The following is a 22,229-nucleotide window of genomic DNA, read 5'->3' as shown; positions in this document are numbered from 1 at the left end:
TGACCATTAAATTATTTGATTGATGTTTTGATGTATCTCGATTATGTGATTTTGATTGTTTTGTATTGTCTAAGTACATTGTGGTGGGAAGTAAATGTTGTCATTGTACTTGAATCTGTTTTGATATTACTAATAGATTACTCGAAGGGATGATAACGGGTCAGATCGAACACGGATAGTGTCTATCCATTACCCGATTCAGAAATAAAAAATTCATCCGTTACCCGTTCACTATCTGCACGGATACCCATTTAAAAAATATTCACAGGTACTGCAAACATTTAAAAAAATATGTTTTCATAAATTATTAAAATAGAATTCAAATAAAATTATAAAAACATATTAAATATAATATAAATTAAATTAAATATAAATTAAAATTTAATTTTAATTAAATTTAATCTGATAAAATATAAATTAAATTTAACTTAATAAAAAATATTTTTTTTTTGCGGGTAACGGATAGTATAATAGACCCATTTATAAGGGGATATTAAAATACCGACTACCCGCAATCTATGGATAGTAAATACCCACGGATACTAACTATCCGTCACAGATTTTATCTATGATATTTGCAGTCGCAGATTTTTTTGTCATCCCTGATCACTGACGAATATAGGTCGTTGGTAATTATTGGTGTATATAGGTCGTGATAATAACCAAAGGATATAAGTCATTGGTAATTATCGACGGATATAAGTCATTGATAATTATCGCAGATTCTTCCGTCAATAATTACTAGCAGCCTATATCGGTCGATAATTGTTTCCGACAAGGGTATTAACGACAAATCTGAGCTCATTAATAATCCATCAAAAAACATGTAATATCGTTTTCAAATTTTTTAACAGTGAGGGAGTTTAAAAAATTTAAATAGTTTGCAAAACAACTAGATGCTTCGTAAACGGAAATTAGAAAGTTAAAGATCATTTTTTAAATGATGTGATGAGCTTCCCTTAAATAAACTTTTGTTTACTTTAATCTTTAGAATCACTCTTAAATACAGGAGAGTCTTAGACATAGGGAGTACATGTTCTAGAAAGGTTTATTTTATGAAAAAAAGAAAAATATAACATATAGGGGAAGTTTTTATTCTTAGTTATTCTTTTCTTATTATGATAAAAGAAGGAGGGAGAAAAAGTTTAAAGTTTAAATGTTTAAGAAATTGTTTAATGCTTTCCTCTCTTCTGTAGTATGTGTGTTTGCAAGTTCATTACAAATGCTTATAGCAAAATTTTGACCATATAAAAAAGGAAAAAATTGTTGACAAAAGAAAAAGATGTTAGACATTCTTCTTTAGAAAGTTTATTTTGACGAAGATACCAAGTCTAAAGATGAAATAGAAATCAATGATTATTTGCAAGACTTGCTTGTATTTTGTTTGTTGTAATATTTTGCTTTTGTAATGTCTTTATAATACTTTTGCAATAATTGTTAAAGTATTTTAGGCTAAGTTTAGAGAGTTACAAAGTAACAACATTGAAACACTTGAATAAAAAAAAAGTTTTCAAATATATACGATTATCATTTATGATGATCGATTATTGTAAAAAGAAATTATTTTTGTAAAATAGCTTTCGATAGTTGTAACTTACCTTTCATATTCTTAACTTAATTTCAAATTTTGGCTTTAGAAATGAAGTAATTTCAAAATTACAGGAGTTAGGTTATAAGTCTATGTTGAAAGTTTTGAAAACTTAGTTTGGGTAGAGCTATGTGATATTGAGTTCTTAAGTGTTGTTAGGTGAAATTATTTATCTTTGTGTGACTTAAAGGAGATATTTATCTCCTGTAGATTTTAAAAAATGTGTTTTTCATCTGTTGTGTGACTTAAGAGAGTGTTTCATGTCTGAGATTCAAAAAAAAGTGTTTAATTTCCGTAGTTTCAAGGAAAATATTTTTAATTTTTTATAATTCTTCAAGCGAAATTCTTTTTCTAAAATATTCATGTTTATAATTTCAGTTTATTTTTAATATTTAATTAACTTCTATTACCAATACTTGCAACGATATTTTTAATCTAATACTAAACAAATGATACAATACTAAAAATTAAAAAGGTTTCGTTAAGACTGAACAAATTATATAATATTTTAAATGTAATAATATTTAGTAAATAAATAAAAAAATTATTAGTTCTATAGATACGGAAAGAATGATGTAGTTTTAATTACAAAATGAAATACAGCATAGATTTAGAATATATGATTAAAAAACTATTTTAGTTTTATTGGAATGAGAAAATAATTGTTGCGTCAATAATGATATCTTACTATTTTAGTAAGTAAAGAATGTGACAATAAAAACAGAAATTTATAAATATATATTTAATTAAGTTATGATTAGGATTACTAGCTAGTATTAACAAAGCTCGGGTTACTGATTATAAAATTTGACAGTATTAACTTTGATACATATAACAAGTTAATTAATTATAGTCTTAAAGTGGTATCGCGGTTAGTCTTAAAGCATAATTTTCAAAGTTGATGTTGAAGATCGTGTCTGATAGAAAATGAATGAAAGAAGAAGAAAGAATGATGAAAGCATGAAAGACATTCTATATACGATGAACTGAGAGTACAGAAGCATCATGTTCTGGTTACTGATTGATCGAAAGAGAAACAGAAGATGCTATAATTTAAGAGAGATGATTGAAGGTGCAAATTATTGATGGAGGGCTACATAGATGAAAGTCTTTATTCAGTACATAGTTAACGTGCTACGTTGCATGGTTTAGAAGTGACCATTTTCTTCAACTGGTGGGTGCTTACCATAAGGGGGCTTGTAGTATGGCTTTGGTTTGGGTTTTGGCTTGTAAACTGGTGGCTTTGGCTTGTAGACTGGTGGTTTTGGCTTATAAATTGGTGGTTTTGGCTTGTACACGGGTGGCTTATACTTATAGGGTGGTTTGTAGTAAGTGTCAGACTCAGATTCAGCAAGGCCTTGAGGGCTGAGGATCAGAGCCAAAAGGACCAACACAACCAAACATAAGAGAGAATTAGCCATCTTCATTCTCTTATTGCTGCTGCATCTTACTCACTCAATCATCTGCTTTTATAGTCTGCCTTCACCCACGTCTCAATCCAATTCATTTATTGTTCACTCTGTCACTCTGTCAAAATGTCAAACAGTTGGTGTGCATTTTTCTATGGCCACTGGTCCCATTTTGTATCTCTCGCTCTTAATAATACCCTCTATGTTTATCTCTCCCACTTACTTTTTCTTCATTATTAATACCATGCTCCAATTTTTATCTCTAATTCTCATCTAAATTCGACCACTGTCGGATACAACAAAACAAAACACTTTACTACTCATCTGGTATACTCTCTAATACATACACTTACTAGACTTAGTTGTTTTAACAGTTTATATATGTACTTCATAACTTTTGAACTAAATAACACATGTACCGTATGCAGAGTTGGCTTGACCTGTTCTAATAACATATTTTTTAGACCAATGCTATGTAATGACCTACTCTTATAGCATATTATTTGATTAATCTCCTACAAGTGTTGAGGCAAAATCGTCTAAGAAAAGTTAGACCATCTAGCAACCTACACTTATTTTACGGTTTAATGTCTCAATAGATCCCTATTTTTATCCAGAATTTCAAATAGGTCCCTTTCTTTTTTGACATCTCAATTGAGTCCTTATTTTTGTAAAATTGAATCAAATAGGACCTTTCCGTCAAATTGAAATGACGCCGTTAAGAAAAATATGCTTTTTTCTGGGTGAAAATAATGACGGCGTCATTTCAATTTGACGGAAAGGTTTCAATTTTACAAAAATAAGGACTCAGATGCCAAAAAAGAAAGGGACCTATTTAAAATTTTGGGTGAAAATAAAGACCTATTGAGACATTAAACCCTTATTTTACATAAAACTCTCTTTTCAGGACTTAACTTATTAACACTTATGTTAGTATAGCACTGAACATAACTTAATAAAATTACTACCCAAAGAAAACAAAATACTTTGATAACGAAATTACTAAAGTTTTTCAACGACTACACAATCAGAATGGTACTATAGTCTTTAATTTGAGAGTAGCAAATTTCATATTCCCTACCTATGTGTTGAAATTTCAAAGCCTGTCGAAATTTAGCCAAACAATGAATAATATACTCAATATGTTTGTGGCCAAAAGCATTGAGCAGAAATGTCAAAGCACATGAATCAGTCTTGAAAAGTTGAAACAATTATACAGTTATGGAGGATGAGTTGCAGTCGGCTTCTTCTACTGTGATATTATTGCAAAATTATATGATGGAAATGGCATAAAGCAGAAAAAGACACTTTCAATCGTGTACTGAAAGCTTTTCAATCAGCAGGAAATATATTAATTACAAATATGTGTTCACATTTAATTTTGTCTGTTCTTTACACGTTTTTTAGATTTTTTTTTTCTCTTTTATTAGTTTTATATATAATTGAGTTCAATAATTGAGTTTCTGTATTTTAGGATAAATAATTAGTTTAATATAATAAATGTTGATATATACTCTTTTAAATAAAAAAATTATAATTTCAGTATAAAATTTTTAGTCTTTTTAATTATCTTAATCATTAAAATAATTAAATACGTGTTTTTTCTTACAAATTATTATAAATTTATTATGAAAAATAAATTTTAATATGTAATTAATTATTAAAAGTTGTTAAATATTTTTTATACGATATTTATTAAAAATTTAAATTGTGTTTAACCATATTAGTAATCAATAAAATTCAAATAAAATTAATAAATTTATAGTTGGTATTAATATTATAATTTTTTAATTCATTAAACATAAAATATACTAATACTTATATTACTATTTCATTTTTTTAAGTCACAATTTTTATTTTTTTCTATATTTTTTTTATCGAATTTAGTGTTTAATTCTTAGAAAATTCATAATATTGATTTAATTTTAAATTGTTTATATGTTTATTTATTTTATTTTTGTGTTTTAATTAATGTAAAATGAATAATATTTTTACCTCTCCAAGACGGGTGTCATACAACCATCATTTCCCCCCTTTCTATTTCTCACACTTCGTATACTTCTGAATTTTAATTTTTATTTTGAGTTTTAAAATATACAATTTGAATATAGTTTAGAGTATAAAATTTGTATTTTGGATTTTGTAAGTTAAAATGTATTTTTTAATTTTATAATCTAAAATAATTCAAAATATAAAATATATATTTAAAATTGTGCATTTCGGAATAGACTGACACAAGAACCATTGTGAACCATGAGGCTAAAAAGAAAAGCAAAAAAGAACATGTTTCAAAGAGGTGAACTCCTTTATAAAAGAAAAAAGAGAAAGCATGTAAAAAGGAAAAAACATGAATGAGGTTGCGTGCTCAGGATAACTATGTATCTACTTTCTTTTTTTGTAATTTTGTATATTATGTCTATCTCAATCACTACATAATCAAATATTAGAAAATAAGAAATAAAATGTGTATAGTATGATATCTAAAAGGAGCGGTTATCAACCACAACCGATCGACCGATTGTTCTATCTATTGTAAAGACACTCGCCAACTCTAGCGAACACTCGTCAACTCTTCCAAAGTTCAAAGTGTTCGTCAAACCACGATAATCAGGTCAGTACACGTTAAAAGTCAAGCGACACTTCAAGTGACACTGCGACAATCAATCAATCCAACCAATCCAGGTTCAGCGGACGCTCAATTACGTTAAACAATGTTGGGCCAATTAGCCCAACACTTAAGTAATGAGACCAATAACCCAACAAAGAAGGAAATAGTCAAAAATATCTAGCCATAATAACACGGATTATCGAATCTCAACAATAACGTAAATTACGGGCCACTAACCGAATTTTAAGGTAATCAGTTTATTTTACATTTTTAGGTTAAATACAAGGAAAGCTAAGAGAAAAAGGTACGTTTTGCTCTAAGACTAAAAGATCATATTGTGAGAAAAGATCACTAGTTTTGATAACTGAGTTTCCATAGTACATATCTGACTTTGACATCGGAGTATCTTCGCAGGTACCACCCACTTCCATTGAGGAAGACGCATTACACCAGGGAGAAGAGTACGAACAGTCTACAGAAAGATGAGCATCTGATATCATTGGAGGAAGAACAATTATTCCAGATGTTCAGAAGTAATAAAGCATCATCAGCAATGTTTATATCTCGGTCCTAAATAATCATACTAAAACAAAATGTATCTTCTTTCTTTTGGAAATTTGTGTATTGTGTTGATCTACTTTTGTATATATGTAAAGAAGTTGATTTTTAAAATTTTACATAATAGGACGAAGTCATACATGAGTTAAAATCATTTTAGATGGTACGACTACAACTAAATTAGATTTTTCTTTTATTTGAAGTTGTATGAAGTGACACGACTTTTGTTCTTTTTTTATTTTTTTAAAGTGAAATTATTACATGAAGGTTTACTTAGAAACATTTTTTTAATATTATAGTTGAATTCATATGAAATGCTACAACTTCAACATTTTTTTCAAGTGCGGTCTTCATGTTTATGAAAACTTCAACTCAAAATATATTTTTATATCGAAATAGTTTTAGTTTTGTTTGAAGTAAAGTGATTTTTTTTATTTTATTATGTTTAATGATATTTGTTTTTTGTTTTTATTTAATTAATTTAATGTTTAAAAATAATGTAGTTAATTGAATACAAGACAAAGATAATAAAATATGTAAAAATTATAGTAATATTAGAAAGACCTTGAAGAAAATTAAAAATAATTAGAATAAAATAATTAGAATAAAAATACATTATCAAATAATCGTCTTAACATAAACATTCATCCGTTTGAATCAATATCACATGATAACGAATACTGTATCAGTAGGTAATACCTTAACCTAATGTTTCATAACATATAGAAACTCTGCTGTTTCATATCGTAATAAAATGTGTTGTAAACAATCACGAAAGTTAACTATTATTCGTATTCATAATAAAATGGATTAATCAATTAAAGATAAACCAAAAAAATATTTTAACTATCAAAACGAAAGTCACAATCACAAAAATTGTCCATACAAATTGTTATGTAGTAAGGATATTTATGTAATAACATAAATATCTTAGATATTTTAAACAGTTAAAATATTAGTCAAAGCCACTAACCACACTTTTAGGTAAGGTGGTTATTATTATTTTGCTTATAAATACAGTGACAGGACCCAAGTCCAGGTACGTTCTCTTTATGCTCTAGAGATCCTGAATAATATTTCAGAGCAGTATCCAATTACTCTCTTGAGAGCTTCAGCTCCATAACTCACATCTGACTTGAGCGTCGGAGTATCTTTGCAGGTACCTCCCCCTCCTTTGGTGAATACGAAGGACAACAGTTGAAGAAATGCAAGCATCCCAGACATCCAGGAGCAACAGAGACACACAGGAAAATGTACACCGAAACACAAATAATAATACATCATTTTGTATTATTTATTTACACACTTTATTAAATTTTTATATTAAATTTTATTACAGTGATAACTTTTGTCACGAATTCAGTAAATTAAATGTGTCCTAGGGCCGAATAGTGTTGTCGGCAACAATCCGGGAACCGGATCCGAGATGGTTATGTAATTATTAGAGAGTATACTAGATGAGTAGTAGGGTAAAGTGTTTTGTTTTGTTGTATTTGTATCGGACAGTGGTCGGATTTAGATGAGAATTAATGATAAAAAATTGGAGAATGGTATTAATAATTAAGAAAAAGTAAGTGGGAGAGATAAACATAGAGAGTATTATTAAGAGCGAGAGCTACAAAATGGGACCAGTGGCCATAGAAAAAAGCACACCAACTGTTTGACATTTTGACAGAGTGACAGAGTGAACAATAAATGAATTGGATTGAGACGTGGGTGAAGGCAGACTATAAAAGCAGATGATTGGGTGAGTAAGATGCAGCAGCAATAAGAGAATGAAGATGGCTAATTCTCTCTTATCTTTGGTTGTGTTGGTCCTTTTGGCTCTGATCCTCAGCCCTCAAGGCCTTGCTGAATCTGAGTCTGACACTTACTACAAACCACCCTATAAGTATAAGCCACCCGTGTACAAGCCAAAACCACCAATTTATAAGCCAAAACCACCAGTCTACAAGCCAAAGCCACCAGTTTACAAGCCAAAACCCAAACCAAAGCCATACCACAAGCCCCCTTATGGTAAGCACCCACCCGTTGAAGAAAATGGTCACTTCTAAACCATGCAACGTATCACGTTAACTATCTGCTGAATAAAGACTTTCATCTTTGTAGCCATCCATCAATAATTCGCACCTTCAATCATCTCTCTTAAATTATAGCATTCTGTCTCTCTTTTCGATCAATCAGTAACCAGAACATGATGCTTTTGTACTCTCAGTTCATATATAAAATGTCTTTTATGCTTTCAGCATTCTTTGCTTTTTCTTCTTTCATTCATTTTCTATCAGACACGATCTTCAACATCAACTTTGAAAATTATGCTTTAAGACTAACCGCGATACCACTTTAAGACTATAATTAATTAACTTGTTATATGTATCAAAGTTAATACTGTCAAATTTTATAATCAGTAACCCCTACTTTGTTAATACTTGTAATCCTAATCATAACTTAACTAAATATATATTTATAAATTTCTGTTTTTATTGTCACATTCTTTACTTACTAAAATAGTAAGATATCATTATTGACGCAACAATTATTTTCTCATTCCAATAAAACTAAAATAGTTTTTTAATCATATATTCTAAATTTATGCTGTATTTCATTTTGTAATTAAAACTACATCATTCTTTCCGTATCTATAGAACTAATAATTTTTTTACTTATTTACTAAATATTATTACATTTAAAATATTATATAATTTGTTCAGTCTTAACGAAACCTTTTTAATTTTAGTATTCTATAATTTGTTTAGTATTAGATTAAAAATATCATTGCAAGTATTGGTAATAGAAGTTAATTAAATATTAAAAATAAACTGAAATTAAACACTAATAGAATAGTTAAAAAAGAACACAATCCGCTTGAAGAATTATAAAAAATTAAAAACATTTTCTTTAAAACTAGAAAAAATAAATATTATTTTTTAATTTCACAAAAGATGAAACATTTTCTTGGGTTACACAAGAGATGAAAGATACATTATTTTAAAATCTACAAGGAATTAACACCTCTTTTGTTTCACATAAAGAATGAATAATTTCATTTAACAAAACAACTGTAACACTCAATCACTCAAGATCATATCACTTTATCCACACTAAGTTTTCAAAACTTTCAACATAGAGTTATAACCTAACTCCTGTAATTTTGAAAAAGAACTCGTCACTTCATTTCTTAAGCCAAAATTTGAAATTAGGTTAAGAATATAAAATGTCAAGTTGCAATTGTCGAAAGCTATTTTTCAAAATATATTTTTTTTGTAATAATCAATTATCATGAGTAATAATCGTATATATTTAAAAATCTTGTTTTCCTTCAAGTGTTACCATGTCATTACTTTGTGAATCTATAGACTTAGCCTAAAATACTTTAAGAACTATTACAAGAGTATTATAAAGACATTACAAAAGCAAAACATTACAACAAACAAGATATAAATCTTCCAAATAATCTTTGACTTCTATTTCATCTTTAGATTTGGTATCACCATCAAAATAAACTTCCTGAAAAATAATGTCCAACATCTTTTTTTTTTCTCAACAATCTTTCTCTTTTTTATGATGGTCAAAATTTTGCTTAAATCCTTTGTAATGAACTTACAAACACACATACTACAAAAGAGGAAAACATTAAAAAATTTCTTAAGCATTTAAGCTTTTAAATTTTTCTCTCCTTTTCTTTTATCATAATAAAAATAGAATAATTAAGAATAAAAAACTCCCCTACATGTAATATTTTTTTTTATTAAAACAAACATTTATAGAACATGTACTCTCCTAGATCTAAGAGTGATTCTAAAGATTAAAGGAAAAAAATTATTTAAGAGAAGGTAACATCATTTTAAAAAATGATCTTTAACTTTATAATTTCCATTTACGAAGCATCTAGTTATTTACTTGTTTAAATTTTTGAAACTTTCTCAAACCGTTAAAAAATTTAAAATGACCTTTAACTTGAATATGTATTTTTTTTTTTTTGCAATAGATAGCAACTATAATAAGGTATGATATTTAAAATGTTAAACTAATTTTGTGTATTTAAATATCAATTATAGTTTATCTTATCTTTAGTTTTTAAAACATTACATTGTTTCAAAGTTCACAAAATATTTATATAGTTCAATGTTGAAAAAAAAACCAATATATAATAAAACAGTATGATAGTATCTATATTTAACTTTTATTTAATTACATACTTTTTATTAAAATATTTATTCCTTTAAGCATATGCACAGATTAGGTGTTAGTTTAAAACATGGTAGTTAAAAGGTAACACAATGAATTTAAAGTATGTATAAAAATTTGTTACGTGTGAAAATAATATTATATTATATTTATTTCCTTTATATAGGTGGCTCCTCTAATATCTTCAACACTTGCCCACAACTGTTGCCTCTGCATTTACACTCATTTTTTCCAAAGCAGGTCAGCTCTCTTTCCATGTCTCTCTAATTCTAACTTTCTTAGGTATTGAACCACTAAGATGTTCTTTGTAGATAGCACCAATTAATTTCATTATAAAGCATGCAACTAATTATCATCATAACTGGAATTTTGTCTGCTCCTTTCATGTTATATGCAACAAGACTATTTGACTTCTAAGGTCAACGATTTGTCCTCAAATCTGATTTATAACATATCAACACAAATCATAGATAACTGAGTTCTTTAAGCAAAGTAAAGGGTTTGATCCCCTGATTGTGTTTATGGAGAAGATTTTTTCAGGAGAGGTAACACCCACTACTATGAGGATATTGCTCACAATGAAAATGATATGATTTATAAAAGAACGTTATGGTGGCTGTCACCCATGTAGCTTGCCACACTTTATTTTTTAAAGGATTCATTTGTTGTTATGGTTGTGAAATTATTTGATATCTAATGCCTGTACAAAACTACATTTGGCTGTGAAATTGTTTGATCCCTTACTAATATTTGTACCAAACTTCATCTGGCAAAGGATGGAAGTAATTGCTGAAATAGTCTTACGAAACTTGAAGTCTTTTGCTCAAGAGGAGTTTGGAATGATTTGGAATCTCAAAGATGACGTACAGGAAATGAAGCGCACAGTATCTGCAATAAAGGCTGTACTCGTGGATGCAGAGGGAAAGGCCAACAACCTTCAAATCAGTAATTGGTTGGAGGAGCTGAAAGATGTACTTTATGATGCAGATGACCTTCTCAATGATATCTCCTCTGAAGCGATGAAAAGAAAAGTGATTGGTGCTAGAAAAATCTTGAGAAAGATACAGGTTTTCTTCTCCCAAGAAAACCAAATTGTCTATAGTTTTAAATTAGGTCATCAAATGAAAGAAATTCAGAAGAGGCTAGATGCTATTGCTAAAAACAAGATTACTTTGCAATTGACTGACCGCCCTATGGAGACTTCAATTGCATATAGGAGGCAGAGACAAACTTACTCTTTTGTGAGAGAAGATGATGTCATTGGAAGAAAAGAGGAAAAGAAACTTCTTGAAAGTTATTTGCTAGACACCAAAGTGAGTGTGATAGACAATGTGTCTGTATTAGCCATAGTTGGGTTTGGAGGACTAGGTAAGACTACACTCGCTCAACTTGTTTTTAATGACAATGCTGTCCAATGCTCTTTTGAGCAGAAAATGTGGGTGTGTGTCTCAGATGAATTTGACATGAGGAAAATAGCCGAAAAGATGATTGGGAATGATAACAATAGTGAGATTGAGCAACTGCAGCAAGATCTCAGAAACAAAGTTCGTGGAAAAAAGTTTCTACTTGCTCTGGATGACGTGTGGAATGAGGATAGGGAACTGTGGCTTAAATTCAAGAGCTTAGTAATGGAAGGAGGTAAAGGAAGTGCCATAATTGTAACAACACGTAGTAGGACCGTGGCGAAAATAGTGGCCACACATCCACCCCTTTTCTTGAAAGGTCTTGATTTAGAAAGATCTTGGAAGCTATTCTCTCGAGTGGCTTTTGATGGGGGGAAAGAACCAAATGATTTGGAATTGTTAGCCATGGGAAGGGATATTGTTAAAAAATGTGCTGGGGTTCCCCTGACCATAAGAACTATTGGCAGCCTCTTGTACTCTCGAAACATTGGTCGGAGTGATTGGCTATATTTTAGTGAAGTTGAGTTTTCAAAGATAGATCAACACAAGGACAAAATTTTTGCAATCCTTAAACTGAGTTATGATCATCTTCCTTCATTTTTGAAAAAGTGTTTTGCTTATTGTTCATTGTTTCCAAAAGATTTTGTGTTTGACAAGAAAACCCTCGTTCAGTTATGGGTGGCTGAGGGGTTCATTCAACCATCACGAGACAATAGATGTGAAGAAGACGTTGGTCATGAGTACTTCATGAATTTGCTGTCAATGTCACTTTTCCAAGATGTGAATTTAGATGATTGTGGTAATATTCTTACTTGTAAAATGCATGACCTGATACATGATCTAGCACAGCTAGTGGTTGGAAAAGAATACGCCTTTGTTGAAGGAAAAAAAGAGCACATTGAAAACAGAACACGTTATTTGTCCTCTTGTACTTCATTACATTTTTCAGAGAAAACATCATCATCTTCCAACAAGCTAAGGACATTTATTTTGCTTGGACAGCCACTTTATGGAAGTCAAAATTTTTGTCCTCCGCCAAGTCTTCAATTTCCTTTTCTCTTAAGCATAAAGTGCCTACGGGTTTTAACACTCTGTGGGTTGCATTTGATAACAATTCCAAATAATATTCGAGATTTGAAGCAATTGAGATATCTTGATCTTTCAATGAATAGGTTTCTAGCAAGTCTTCCACCAGATGTTACTAGCCTACATAACTTGCAGACTTTAAAAGTTTCTGGATGTGGCAAACTTAAAGAATTACCCTCAGATATCAACAAAAGTCTTAGGCATCTTGAATTGAATAATTGTGGGGAATTGAGATGTATGCCATGTGGGTTGGGACGATTGACCAATCTTCAAACACTGACACATTTTTTGTTGGACTCTAAAAGTAAAAACGTTGATATAAGTGAATTGAGTGGGCTAAACAACCTTAGAGGGAAATTAGTAATTAAATGGTTGGATTCCCTGCGAGAAAATGTTGCAGTGGTTGAGTCTGCAAACATATTACTGGAGAAGCAACATCTTCAAGATTTGGAATTACGGTGGGGGCTCGGTAAGACTAAATATTGGAGGGATACTATTGAAAAAAGACGTAAGGAAGAAGAAAACACATGGGTTGAAATTGAAACGATCCTGTATATAGAGGAGACAGGTTTTGAAAATCAAATGAAAGATGAAAAGATATTGCAAGGCCTGCAGCCACATCATTCAATAAAAAGACTAGTAATAGATGGATATTGTGGCAACAGTTTACCAGACTGGATAGGGAATCTCTCATCACTCTTGAGTCTTGAAATCAGTAATTGCTATGGTTTGAAATCAATACCTGATGGAATTCGGAACCTTGTATCTTTACAACGACTCTGCATATATAATTGCTCAAGGCTAGAAGGAGGATGTGCTAAAGGACATGGTGGAGAATGGTCAAAAATCGCTCATATCCCAGAAGTTCTTGTCTCTGCCTTTTATCCAACCGATCTCAGGTATATTAATTGAGCCAAGGACTTGGTGGTAGTTCACTAAACCAATTTCCGTGTATATTCTCAAGTGCATGTTCTCTGGCCTCCCCAATCTATTCATTTAGATTCCCAAAAAGCTTAAAAATCCACCCCGATCATTTGCCTTATTTTTTTCACTTAGATATCATCATTCAATGTCCATTCTTCACTTTCCTCTAGCTCCACTTTCTTATTCTGCATGACTTATTTTTTTATGTTTGGGGAAGAAGGCAGCAACCACTTGTTTGTGTCAATCACCATTTTCTAGCAATGGTTCCATGCTTCATACTTGTGGAAGTAAGTTTCTCTTCACGTGTCTAAATTTTTCTCAGGAAGTTCTGAATCTGTGATTATATTCAAGTTTTTCTGCACTTTTTGCATCCCTTTATTTAAATTATGTATCTTTATTTTCTCTCTTGGGATTGAAGGTCTGTTGCTTCACGAATTGTAAGTTGTATGTTATATGTTGAAAACTTACCTCGACTAGAAATAAGTAATTTATAGTATATAATTAGTTGCAAACTTTATTTTGTAAATTGGTTTTGTGTTAAGTTTAAAATTTACTTCAAAATGTATATAAAATATGTGTTGAAAGTACAATATTGATTACGGTTTTGAAGCGTTAAGTTAAAAGTATACTTTTAACTCTACGTTGTACTTGTCTTAGTTTGACAATCCTTTTTCATGATGTTTGGCATGGAGAATCCAAGTTTTGGTGTAGAATATAAAAAAACAAAAAACAATAAACCCTTTTTTTTCCCTTTAGATTGTAATCCTCCTGGTTCTGCATTCAAAACATTTCCATGTTTCTCAGTTATCACTTAAGTGGGACAGAAACCCATCTACTGTGTTTTGCCTTATCTTCTGAAGTATTTTTTTTATCCGGTTTGCAATGCAAAATGACAATGTGGAAGTGCCCAATTGATAGACAATAATTGCAAATTGCTGCCTGCATAATAAATCAGATTTTGATGGTAAATGGCATCGCATCATCTATGAACAGTTTAAGATAAAACTGTAATCCAACAAAATTTCATCTCAATGTGATTTGATACTGTAAAAGAAAGGCACTGTTATATTGATTTACTAGTGAAAGCCCCAGAAGACTTACTGAATTCCATTTGGTATGATCTGTAGTACAAGATCTGTATAACATGAGGTCCTCTCTCACGCCTCGCTGATTCATCAGCTAGAACAAAGAATTAAAGAAGAAAATTGAATAAAAAGAAAATATAAAGAAGGTGCCTTCAAGTCTCTGCAGTCCCTTTTTGGTGTTTCCGATGACTGGTGTTTGAAATGTTTTTTAACTTTATTCCTTTTTTTTAGATCTGAAACAAAATACTAATAACACTAATTAATATAATTTGAAACTCTTCCATTGAGTCAACCATGATATGTCCTTTTCACCTTTTAACCTTTTCAAATTCAAGAACAAGACATAACTTATTATCTTTCGGATGACAAACATTCATATTGTGATGGTATCATTACTATGTAATCATTTGGACACTTGGAGTGAAATTTTACCTTTGATACAATTCACCTATAATAACAATCGCCAAGAAGGCATAGGTTGAATGTTTATGAAGCATTATATAGGATGACCTTTATGTTGGTTTTAGAATGGTGTTGTTAATACGATGATACTTAATACAACAAACAAAATAGAGAGTCAAAATGATTCAAAAGAAAGGTTGAAAACAATCTCTAAATAAGCATAAATGCTATCCAAATGGAAAAGGAAGACCTTTACAAATTTTATGATGGTGAACACGTAAAAAAAAATCTAATCCCAATTATCGTCCTGCAATCTAAATCAATACATGTAAAGAAAAATTATCTTTTGAATTAACATTCTCAATTGATGAAATATCAACTTGGTTGGTGAAGTTTTGTAGGGTATCATATTTGCAACTAACTTAGCCATCTCATGTTGCAAGTACATTTTGACACCTTTCATATATTTGTATTATCATAAGTATACTTGTTTTCTTTATTTTTCTTGAGATCTTCACGTCACTTCTTTTATAGAAAAACACTCAAGATTTCATTAAAGTGAACTTAATTAACATTAATTCTTTACCCACTTACCCTCATTATTACCATCTTGCAGAACGTACGCATTTCATAATAAATTTGAATTCCATGGGGGCATCTATTAGTTCAAAGTTTCTGGAATATATATATATAGTATGGATTTGATTGGATAAATCTTCACAATATTTTTATAGAAAAAGAAATTAAATAAACCATTTTCTTATTTTAAATTAAAGTTTATTTATGGTTACCTTGATGCACTTTATTTTATAAGTTCTTACCCAGAAATTTAATTATTGAAGTTGAACCTGTAATTGAAACTGTCTCGCCACTGATTCTATGCTCACATTAATTCAGTAAGTGTTTATCATAATTTTAGGAAAGCATGGAGAGTGAACAGAAATTTCATAACCACCTCGTCTCTTGTCAGACTTTCATTCCATGCACCAATCCATTATACAAACTGATTTCAAAGTTTTGCTGCAAAATATTGAACACTTTTTGAATTAACTAAACTCTTCTGTATGCCTTGTACACATCTAGAAGAATCAACGAACGAGAATTCAGAAACCGGTAATGACACGTCAGCAAGGAGATAGCGGGATTTACAGTATACTTAGCTCCTCAAGAACAAAGCTTAACCATAAATGGTAAATCAATGAACGATAACCTTCACAATCTGAACCACAAAAGTCTTTTTATTCATAATTCGCAGTACAATTAAGAAGCATAGTTTTTATTTGATTTACATTCATATAGAGACATATGTCTGATGGTCTTGTCTTGACGACAACATCATAACTAACAGAAAGCATTGAAGTGCAAGAGCAAAGAATACTGATTCATTGCTAGGAAGTTGTAAACATGACAATGCAAGAAAACACAAAGCAGATTCTCTTATTATTTAAGCAGTAACAACGTAAGATGTTGCATGTTCTAGGCATGTTGCATGTTCTAGGCATGGTTGTTGTCCTCCACTGGAGGGTACTTTCCATAAGGAGGTTTCTTCTTGCAGGGTGGCTTCTTGTATGGTGGCTTGTAGAAAGGTGGTTTTGGCTTGTAAATGATGGGAGGCTTAGGCTTGTAAATGATGGGAGGCTTAGGCTTGTAAATGATGGGTGGCTTAGGCTTGTAAATGATGGGAGGCTTAGGCTTGTAAATGATGGGAGGCTTAACAATGGGAGGCTTAACAATGGGAGGCTTGTAAATGATGGGAGGCTTTACAATTGGAGGCTTGTAAATGATGGGAGGCTTTACAATTGGAGGCTTGTAAATGATGGGAGGTTTTACAATGGGAGGTGTACCAGGGAGAGCCGGGTGCCGTACGAAGGACGCCCATGAGGTGACAGGGGCCGCCCAAAGGACGCCCATGTCACGTCACGCTCGACCGCCCAAGACTTGACCGCCCAAGTAGGTACGGACTGAACCTAGAGCCGTACAAACTCTCCTGCACCAGCAAATGGCCGGCACCGCATGCGTGGACGCCCACTAATGAGGTCGTCCGACCATCTCGGTGCCTACGCTGACCACCTGAGTAGGACCTCTGTTTATAAGAGAAACTTTGAAGAACTCACAAGGAATTACATCACCACAAGACAGCGCCGCACTCTCCATGCTCTCAAAAACTATTCTACAACAAAATGCTGAGAGACGTCTAGTGTCAGGAAGGGCCGGGCGACCGCATAGCGAATCGTCCGCCCTGCGAAATGCCAGGCGACCGTATAGAGAATCGCTCGCCCAACGAAGGGGCGGGCGACCGCATAAAGGATCATCCGCCCAACTAAAGCCGGGCGACCGCATAAAGGGTCGTCCGCCCAACGAAATGCCCGAGTCGCCCATACGAAAGACGAACGCCCATGTCACTAGGGCGGACGTCCATGTCACTAGGGCGGACGCCCATATCACACTGACCGGCCAAATCACTAATCATTATGGCTCGAGTAAATTGACCTGGTTTAGAGGTAAGTAGAAATTAGGAGCTATTGGGCTGATTGGGCCGTGATTAACTTTTCACTAATCCCAAGCCCATGGCGAAAACTATAAATACAGGTTCACGGTGAGTGGTAGATAGGTTACATTGAATGCACATTTATTGCTATCCCTTGAGAAAGGCCATTGCTCTGAAACTGACTTTGGCATCGGAGAATCTTTTGTAGGTCTCCACCCCTCCGGATCAAGAGGAAAGTCAAAGCTTGGAAAGAAGATCCGCCGTCTGGAGAAGATCGAAGAGCTGGAAGATTTAGAACTGCACTGCCCTACTACACATCCGAAACATTTGGCGCCCACCGTGGGGCCGTGTGATTTAAAAAACCCAATGGTGACCACGAGAAACATGAGCTTAGACGATCCCGCTGAGATGATGCGCGTGCTACAACAAAAAATGGACGAGATGCAGCAACGTCATGAAGAAGAGATGGCGGCCGTGAAGGCCGACTGCGAAGCCCGGATAGCTCGGGAGATCGGGCGGATGAACGGGGGAGAACGAACGAAGGATAAAGGAAAGGGGGTGGAAGGAGAACGCCCGCCCCCGGATACCGAGGGCGATAGGACTTGGAGGCCTTCCGGATCGGAGGCAGAAGAAAGCAAGGCTAAGTCGGTGCATGCGGAAAGCGCTGCCGAGGACGGGCGGATGGTTATCAAGCCGGAGCCTTCATCCACCCTATTGCTTCCATTCACCCAGAGCATAATGAATGTCCAAATCTCGGAGCAATTCATGGCTCCGCAGTTCAAAATGTATAACGGAACGACGGACCCCGCGTCCCATATCCAGACATTCTCAAATGCGATGGCGTTCCGGACAGGCAATGACGCCATTTGGTGCCGAGCATTCTCGCTCTCGTTGGAAGACGAGGCACTGGAATGGTTCAACACCCTCCCCCCTAATTCTATAGAAAACTTTGCTGATTTGAAACAACTATTCATCAAGCAATTCGCGGCCAGTAGCACCCAGGATTTGACCGTGTTTGAATTAATGACCCTCAAGCAGGGGAAGGACGAAACACTACGGACGTTTATGGATAGGTACCAGAAGACCGTCCGCCGCGTAAAAAGCTTGACCCCTGAGCTTGCCCTTCATTATATCCTGCCGGCCCTAAAACCGGGACCATTCAAGGATAGTGTCTGCAGGCGTGCTCCTAAAACAATGGAGGAGCTGAGGGAGAGAGCAGCTGACGAGATAAGGGTGGAGGAGATGAAACTCTCCTACAGAAAGGAAAATCAAGAAGTTAGAGAAAAGGCGGACGGTAATAAAATCGGTCCGTCGACAAGAAAAACGTTCGGCCTTAGACCCGGGGAGCACAAGAAAGGACCCCGCTTCCAACAGTATACACCTTTGAACGCCTCAAGGGAGAAAATCCTTCGGGAGGCCCTGAGTGCAGAGCTGATAACAGAGCATGAAGGGCTCCCGACTTCGAAGAACGCTGACCGGAGCAAACACTGCTCCTACCACAAAAACATGGGTCACAGCACCGAAGAGTGCTGGACCCTCAAGGACAAAATAGAGGAGCTCATCCGGGCGGGAAAGCTCAAGAAATACGTCCGCGATGAGCGTCCGCCACAACCAACCGAACGGCCTGCTCAGAGGCCGGCCTACCGAAAGGACAAGCCAAAGAACACGAGGGCGGAGCGACCACGCTCGGAAAGGCGACCAAGCCGAAGCCGTAGCAGGGAACGCCCCTTGAGAGGGCATATCAACACCATTTCCGGAGGATTCGCGGGAGGAGGATCATCTTCCTCCGCCCGTAAGCGCCATATTCGAGCCCTCCATTCCGTCCATGTGGTTGATAAGCCGCGCCGCTCCATGCCGGCCATCACCTTCTCGGACGAGGACTTTCACGCCCCCGATCCCGACCAAGACGACCCAATGGTCATAACGGCAGAAATAGCACGTTACGGGATAAGTAAAGTCCTGGTTGATCAAGGAAGCTCGGTCAACATCCTCTACTGGAAGACTTTCCTGCAGATGGATATCTCGGAAGATCTGATCGTCCCCTACGGTGGGCAGATAGTGGGATTTGCCGGAGAGAGAGTTGACACGAGGGGGTATGTGGAATTAAGGACGAGGCTGGGAACCGGACGATCTAGCGAGGAGAAGAGGGTCCGGTATTTGCTGGTGGAGGCTAACACGTCATACAATGTACTGCTCGGGAGGCCGTGTTTAAACGCTTTTGGAGCGATCGTCTCTACCCCCCACCTCGCAATGAAGTACCCCTCCGAGAAGGGAACTATCTGTACGGTCCGGGCGGACCAGAAGACGGCACGAGAATGCTACGCGGCGGGGTTGAGATTGCACGTCCGTCCAATGAAAAGACGGGCGGCCGGCTCTGAGGTGGCCATGGCAGACCTCGACCCGAGGACGAATACCGAAGACCGCTTGGAACCTATTGGGGAAACCCAACCTATCTTGATAGGAAGGGAACCCGCCCAGACCACCCTCATCGCCAGGGAGCTGAACCCTGAGATGGAAAGGGATCTGAGGGCACTCCTGTGGAAAAACCGGGATCTATTTGCATGGACGGCAGCGGATATGCCGGGCATCCATCCCGCCGTAATGAGCCATAAGCTCTCGCTTTTCCAGAACGCTCGCCCAGTGGCCCAGAAGAAGCGAAGAATGGGCGAGGAGAAACGTAAGGCTGTGCAAGAAGAGGTGGACAAGCTGAGGAGAGCCGGTTTCGTCCGGGCAGTCACTTACACCACGTGGCTAGCTAACGTGGTCATGGTGAAGAAGGCCAACGGGAAGTGGCGTATGTGTACTGATTACACGGATCTGAACAAAGCCTGCCCGAAGGATTCCCACCCCTTGCCCAGTATTGACGCCTTGGTGGACGGCGCTTCCGGGCACCGAGTATTGAGCTTCCTAGACGCATATTCCGGGTATAATCAGATACCCATGTACGGGCCGGACATTGAAAAGACAGCCTTCATTACGGAGAAGGCTAACTTCTGCTACGAGGTTATGCCGTTCGGCCTGAAGAATGCGAGGGCAACCTATCAGCGCCTAATGGACAGAATCTTCCAAGACCAGATAGGCCGGTGCATGGACGTATACGTAGATGACATGGTGGTCCGGTCAGCAGACGGAGAGGGGCACCTCAAGGATCTTGAGGAGGTTTTTCGCCAAGTTAGGAAATTTGGCATGCGCTTAAATCCCGCAAAGTGTACGTTCGGGGTAGCAGCCGGAAAGTTCTTGGGTTTCATGCTGACATCCAGGGGGATCGAGGCTAACCCGGACAAATGCGACGCGGTATTGCAAATGCAGAGTCCGGCCACCCTTAAGGAAGTGCAGATACTGGTGGGACGCCTCACTGCTTTATCCCGGTTCATCCCCAAGTTGGCGGAGCGGATGAGGCCGGTCCTGCGTAAGTTAAAGAAAGGGACCGGCCAGTCATGGGACGACGAATGCGAGCAAGCGTTCCAGGACATCAAGGTCCTCCTTAGCAACCCACCGGTCATGAACCGACCGGTCCCAGGTGGAGATTTGCACATCTTCTTGGGAGTGTCCGAAACGGCTGTTCCTTGGCCTTAGCCACCTCAAGAGTGAGCTCCTCATTGGCCTTGGCGCGGCACGACTCGGCCTCCTTCGAGCGGGTTACCTCCGCCTCCAGCAGCTCAATTTTCTGGCGGCTCTCTCCCGCTAAACGCTCCTGCTCAATCCGGGCGGCTGCCAACCCTTCAGCGGACTCCCTCTTAGCTTTTTCTAGCTCGTCCTCAAGCTGCTCGATCCTCTTATCGTATTCGTCTTGATTAAGTACCATCTCCTCCAAAGTCAGCTGAAGGGAGGCCGCGTTTTTCTTCTCCCGGTCAAGCTCGGCCCGGACCTCTGCCACTCCGGGGCGGTCGGCAAACTCCTTCAAATACCAAGCCAAGGCGGATGTCCGGGTTGACATCTCCAGCATGGCGTTAGTAAGCTCCAACTCGGAAAGTGGTTCAATGAGCGCCCGTTGGGAGGAGCTCATGTGAAATTTGGTGCGGTCGCTCATGCTGAAGGCCGGGCTAAAAATGCCGCCAGGAAGAGGAACGGGCGGGGCTTTCCCCCGATCCTTCTCCTTGTCTTTGCCCTTCCGGGCCTTCTTCGAGGCCGAGCGAGATGACGACCCCTCTTTGTCTCGTCGCCCCTCCGCAGTAGGATCTGCTCTCTTGCGCTTCGAGAGATCGGCTGAAACAGTGGCCGCCTCAGACAAAGGTTCCACTTGGGCGGCCTCCAATTCCGGTGGAGGATTGGAAGGCGGTGCCTGCATATTGTAACCCCCGGTTTCGGCAGCAGGGGGGACTCCTACCTTAGGAGCAGCGCGGGTGGTCGCCTGGCGGACCCCCGAAGGAGGAGGACGGGGCGCATCTGGAACACCAGTCGGCCGGGCGGTCGACGAGCTAGCCCCAGACTTCTTCCTCAGTGCGAAAAAGTTGGATTTGCGGGGACCAGGATTCATCATTAATTCTGCA

The 22,229-nt window shown here is 36.3% G+C and overlaps 2 protein-coding genes across 2 annotated transcripts; both read left to right on the top strand.

Annotated features, from left to right (window-relative positions):
- The first annotated feature begins 10,546 nt into the window (after positions 1 to 10,546).
- Positions 10,547 to 14,276, top strand: LOC124825721 (putative disease resistance protein RGA4). The gene is made up of 2 exons (XM_088110824.1): positions 10,547 to 10,591; positions 11,127 to 14,276. The coding sequence occupies exon 2, from the start codon at positions 11,128 to 11,130 to the stop codon at positions 13,750 to 13,752; it is 2,625 nt and encodes an 874-aa protein (XP_087966950.1). The 5' UTR covers positions 10,547 to 10,591; position 11,127; the 3' UTR covers positions 13,753 to 14,276.
- A 2,475-nt stretch (positions 14,277 to 16,751) lies between these two features.
- LOC148201358 (uncharacterized) lies at positions 16,752 to 21,227 on the top strand. The gene is made up of 3 exons (XM_088108825.1): positions 16,752 to 17,091; positions 17,948 to 21,148; positions 21,208 to 21,227. The coding sequence occupies exons 1-3, from the start codon at positions 16,752 to 16,754 to the stop codon at positions 21,225 to 21,227; spliced, it is 3,561 nt and encodes a 1,186-aa protein (XP_087964951.1).
- Positions 21,228 to 22,229: the final 1,002 nt, after the last annotated feature.

Source organism: Vigna umbellata, chromosome 3 (genome assembly GCF_029865625.1).
Source record: "Vigna umbellata cultivar VRB3 chromosome 3, Vumbellata_1.0, whole genome shotgun sequence".
NCBI classification, from domain to species: Eukaryota; Viridiplantae; Streptophyta; class Magnoliopsida; order Fabales; family Fabaceae; genus Vigna; species Vigna umbellata.
This window is presented reverse-complemented; position numbering and strand designations above follow the sequence as displayed.

Excerpts from the sequence above, each read along its gene's own strand:
- LOC124825721 (XM_088110824.1), top strand. The coding sequence starts at position 11,128 with ATGGAAGTAATTGCTGAAATAGTCTTACGAAACTTGAAGTCTTTTGCT.
- LOC148201358 (XM_088108825.1), top strand. The coding sequence starts at position 16,752 with ATGGTTGTTGTCCTCCACTGGAGGGTACTTTCCATAAGGAGGTTTCTT. Across the intron at positions 17,092-17,947 it reads GAGGTTTTACAATGGGAGGT|GTCTCCACCCCTCCGGATCA; the intron begins GTACCAGGGAGA and ends AATCTTTTGTAG. Across the intron at positions 21,149-21,207 it reads GCGGATGAGGCCGGTCCTGC|GACATCAAGGTCCTCCTTAG; the intron begins GTAAGTTAAAGA and ends CAAGCGTTCCAG.